The sequence below is a fragment of the Buceros rhinoceros genome, unplaced genomic scaffold (assembly GCF_000710305.1).
Source record: "Buceros rhinoceros silvestris isolate BGI_N320 unplaced genomic scaffold, ASM71030v1 scaffold16488, whole genome shotgun sequence".
Classification (NCBI taxonomy): Eukaryota; Metazoa; Chordata; class Aves; order Bucerotiformes; family Bucerotidae; genus Buceros; species Buceros rhinoceros.
This window is the reverse complement of record NW_010428752.1, coordinates 1-4,619: the sequence shown is the minus strand read 5'-3', so window position 1 is coordinate 4,619 and position 4,619 is coordinate 1. Positions and strand designations below refer to the sequence as shown.

At 52.3% G+C, this 4,619-nt stretch overlaps 1 protein-coding gene across 1 annotated transcript in view; it reads right to left on the bottom strand.

The window, feature by feature from the left end:
• The window catches only part of PIGO (phosphatidylinositol glycan anchor biosynthesis, class O), a gene marked incomplete at its 5' end in the record, with an annotated part of 13,400 nt that extends 8,789 nt beyond the window's left edge, over positions 1–4,611 (bottom strand). Inside the window, 4 exons of the mRNA XM_010142394.1 lie at positions 1,449–1,572; positions 2,724–2,867; positions 4,180–4,364; positions 4,487–4,611. Of these exons, the coding sequence (XP_010140696.1) occupies positions 1,449–1,572; positions 2,724–2,867; positions 4,180–4,364; positions 4,487–4,611 (578 nt within the window). The remainder of the gene's footprint in view (positions 1–1,448; positions 1,573–2,723; positions 2,868–4,179; positions 4,365–4,486) is intronic.
• Positions 4,612–4,619: the final 8 nt, after the last annotated feature.

The window sequence follows — 4,619 nt, the reverse complement described above, 5'->3', positions numbered from 1 at the left end:
GGTCTGCCCGACTGGCAGAAAATACCAGAATGTTACAACATCGGAGGTGGACTGGAGTTAGAAAAGTCTCTGATGAAAGTCAGTCATCTCAGACGCTATAAATAGTGCTCCTGAAGTGAGACCTTTTGAGCTCTCCTGGGTCACAGCGGGCTGGGTCCAGCCTGTCCCCTGAGTCAGGACACTTCTCAGGTACAAACTGTGTGAAAAGGCCAGGACAAAGCCAGGCTTCTTGAGGCTCAATTATCGCCCATTGAGATTGCTGGAACATGGTGAGTATTTGCTCTAAACTCAGGAAGGGAATTTTAATTATAGGCTGGTCTCTCTTTCTGTTCACCTCGGTGACATGCGTGTGGATGGTTTTCTGCTGCACTGGATCCAAGTAACTCCATCTGTGTGTGATTTGTGCTTGTGTCTATGCATATACACATATATACACGCACACACATAAAGGATCTCCTGCAGTAAGTTAGTGTGAATCTTGTCATCAAATCTGTAACCAAGTCGTTATTTTGATTGTAATACATTCTACTGAGTCACCTTCTTAATTTCAAATTGTTTAGTGATTAAGCACTGCTAAGAAAATCAAACTTTGATCTACACGTCACCATCAATAAATTTTAAAATTGCTGCCTAATCACAATTGTATCGACATTTTCTCCTGCAACAGGCTTGCAATATAAAATAGACACGGACCTGCTGGAGCAGGTCCAGAGGAGGCCTCAAAAATGATCAGAGGGATCAAACACCTCTCCTGTGAGGACAGGCTGAGACAGCTGGGGTTGGTCAGCCTGGGGAAGAAAAGACTCTGGGGAGATCTTATTTTGCAGCCCTTCAGGACTTACAGGGGACCTACAGGAAAGATGGGGAGGGATTTTTTATCAGGGAGTGTAGTGATAGGACAAGGGGTAACAGTTTCAAACTAGACGAGGGTAGATTTAGATTAGATATCAGGAAGAAATGTTTTACTGTGAGGATGGTGAGGCACTGGCACAGGGTGCCCAGAAAAGTTGTGGATGCCCCATTCCTGGAACTGTTCAAGGCCAGGTTGTCTGCAGCTTTGGGCAACCTGGTCTAGTTGAAGTTGTCTCTGCTCACTGCAGAGGTTTAGAACTAGATGATCTTTAAGGTCCCTTCCAACACAAACCATTCTATGAAAGACAGAGGCTCCGCTGTACTCCAGCAGCACCATCACTTGATGGTTTGGTTGAGAACAAAGGCTCTAAGACCTGAAGACAGCCTTAACTCTGAAACCAAATCTCTCTGGAACATGTGTCTATGCAACCAAGACTGCCTGCAGCTAGGGTTTCTGTGTTTTCTGGGTTCTTTGTGTCAGCAGGCACAGTCAGTGTCTCCTGCTGTCTCTGCATCTGTAAATTCCCTGGAAAGACCCCACCAGCATGGCTGAAGGAAGAGGCCAGCTGGCAACTCCCCACCGCCACACTAATCACCTGAGCATCTCATTCATCTGGGTGAGCTTCTTAGCCATTTCAGGATGATCGGGTCCATGTTTGTGCCCACAGTGGTCCACACCGAGGAAGTGAGCAATCAGCATGTCCCATTCACCGCTGTCCACTACAGAACAAAAGCAGCCTTGTCACACACCAGCCCGGGATTCAGGCACAGATCCTCCTGCCAGAGCTTTCTGTTCACCTCTGGAAAGGGCTGTTTCTTCCCACTCCTGCCCTTGTCCCCGACAGCTCTCAAGCAGATCAATGCAGCTTTTAACAGAGGCACACTCCTGGTGTGTGGGTGCCTGGGTGTAATGCTGCGGGGACCTCAATGCCCGGCCAGTGCCCCAGCATTCACAGCTCCTATTCACCACCCTCAGGAGAGGAATGGCCCAATGACACCCAAGTCACCTTGAAATACCCTTAACACAAATGGCCACAAACTGAGCTGAACCGAGGGAATGCTCAGGACAAAGAGAACCCGGAATTCCAGATATTTCAGGAGATATTTCAGCTTGGACCCCTCAGCGTGCCTCTCTACATCCTCACCTGGGACATCGCCCCAGCACAGCAACGCTGTCCCTAGCTAGAAATTTATTCCAGCTTCTCCCCTCTGCTTCAGGGCCTCCACGTATGAAAACAAACATACTGGAGTTATACGGTGAACTGCAGCTCTGCCACACAGCACAAGGACTTCCCCGTGAAAGGCCAGCACACCCTTCATTCACTTAATTTGTACACAGATAAAGCAAAGAGCATTCCCCTCGGTCCAAGGACATCAGAGAGGAGTCTGAAATCACCTAAAATTCACAAACCAATCTCATACTTCACCTTCCTCCCATGACTGGGAGCCACCAGCACTCTGCTGAGAGCACTGCTGTGTCCCAGCCTCCCGGCCAGTAGCTGCACTACTGTGTATTTCCCAGAGCACTCGAGTGCCACCACGTGTCAAAGTTAAGCTGCTCCTCCTGGAGAAGCTCCTGCCAGAGCTCCATCTCTGGCAGTGTATTTCTAGGACAGATGTAGAAGTCTAACCTCGTCTCATCAGGCTGCGCTCTCTCCCAAACAGAGGAAAGATATTTATAGGAGCAGTTTACTGGCCCCAAAAGCTGGTTTATCTGTGGAAATGCAGCTGGAGCACCACAATCCCCAGGCAGCAGTGTGTGACTGCCCAGTGCCACAGAGGAAAGAACTCTTCAGTCCTAGCCCCAAACCTGCAGTAGGACGCCACGTAACGTCAAGGGTTATCCAGGCCCAGGGGAGAGAGCTGCTTACCAGTTGGGTAGAGATGCTGCAGGATCCCGTCGTCCACAGTGTGAAGATCCTTCACGTTAAAAGAAGGGAAGAAATACGAGCGGAAAAACTTCTTCGGGAAGAGTCCTTCCCAAGTGTCATCACCCATGAAGACCACTCTCCTTCCTGAGGCAGCAAGAAAGGAATTAATGAGCACTGGGAGCCCACCCAAGTCATACTGTTCCCCGCACTGGTGGGAAGAGCCTGGGCAGATCCAGGTCAGAGTCTGGTCCAACCCACACTCAAAAGCAACCTAAAATTAAAATGACCATCTGGCTGTAAATTAGTTTGAATACAGGGAACGACCAGCCCTGCTTCTAAGCCTACAAGTACCCCCGCCACCAAATCCTCCTGCACAACCCCACAACTCACCACTGACCTCTGACACATCACCCCAGCACAGACCCATGAACAGGCAGCTACCTGCCCCCAGACAAACCCTCACCCAAGGCCCACAACCCCACCGTAAAACACAAGGCAGTAGATGTTTGCTGACAGGAGTTCAGTAGGAGCCATGAATCCTAGGCACTGGCTTCAAACACATCAGTGTTGGTTTTCTGAAGTGGAGAAGGCAAAAGCACTGATGATTCCCACTGCCCCCACTCTGCTTGTCCTGCTGTCGCCAGCCAGCACTCCGTGTTTTGCAGATCCTCTTCAGGAGTGAGAACTGTTTCCTCCAAGGCTGCTGCTCTGGCATGGGGTCTACCAGGGCTTTTTGCCTTGGGCGATTTACTGCACTGACCCACCTTGCTCACATACAGGGGAGCGGACGACCCAGTCGCACTGCCTCTACCAGGCAGTGGTACCTGTGCCATGCTGAGCTCTGGAGGGAATCCTCCCTCTGGGTAACACAAGACTGCGTCCTTGTCCCCTTCCCTCCACTGTCCCCTTCACTCCATTGTCCCACCTAGAAAACGGCACTAGGCGCTCCCCAGTGGTGCCATGCTGCCCAGAAAACATGATGAGGTCACTGCCTAACAGCAGCAGGCAGCTGGCCAGGCAGGCTGGCTGCCTGAGCGACACCCCCACAGCTCACCTGGCACCAGCTCCTCCCTCGCCGCGCGTCTCACTTGAGTGCCAAATTGACTGACCGCCCTTGGCCTAACGCAGCCATTCCTGATGGTGACCTTGTGACAGTCACCATCAGTACAGCCACGTTCACCTGCTTTCTCACGATCTTTGACGACGATGCAGATGAAGGCACGGTCCCAGCTATTTCTACCCATCTACAGTTCCCAGTACAAGGCAGGGCTTCCCTGCCCTGCCTAGAGAGCTCTACCTGAGACAACTGTCATCAGATACCAATGAAATAGCTGACTGGGTGGAGGTGTTGTAAGCAGTTCCCTTCCCAAGGAGACCAGAATAAAGGTCCCACATGAGCACTGAAAGTGGTGTGCTTGTGCCCTGTCCCAGCGGGACACTGCCCCTACCCACCTACCATTTTGCACCAGCTGTGCCAGCAGGTTGTCCTCCTGGATCGCGTAGGTGGCAAAGTTGCTGCCCACGTCGATGAAAGTGGGCAGCGAGCCGGTGGTGAGGCCCTTGATGCGCTGCATGGTGGCGGTGGGGGGATCAGCTCGAAAGCGGTAGAGGCGGGCATGGCGGGGTTGGGTGGTTGTCAGGGGGGGGGGGGGGGGGGTGGGGGCGAGCCGGTGGTGAGGCCCTTGATGCGCTGCATGGTGGCGGAGGGGGGATCAGCTCGAAAGCGGTAGAGGCGGGCATGGCGGGGTTGGGTGGTTGTCAGGTGGTGCAGGAAACTCAGCTTGTTCTCGTAGGGCAGCGGGTTAGCCTTGGCTGGGTTAAAGTGGGCAAACTCGAAACGGAGGGCATCAATGATGACAAGCACAGCCTTGGGAAAGCGCTGGGGTGTCCAACAGG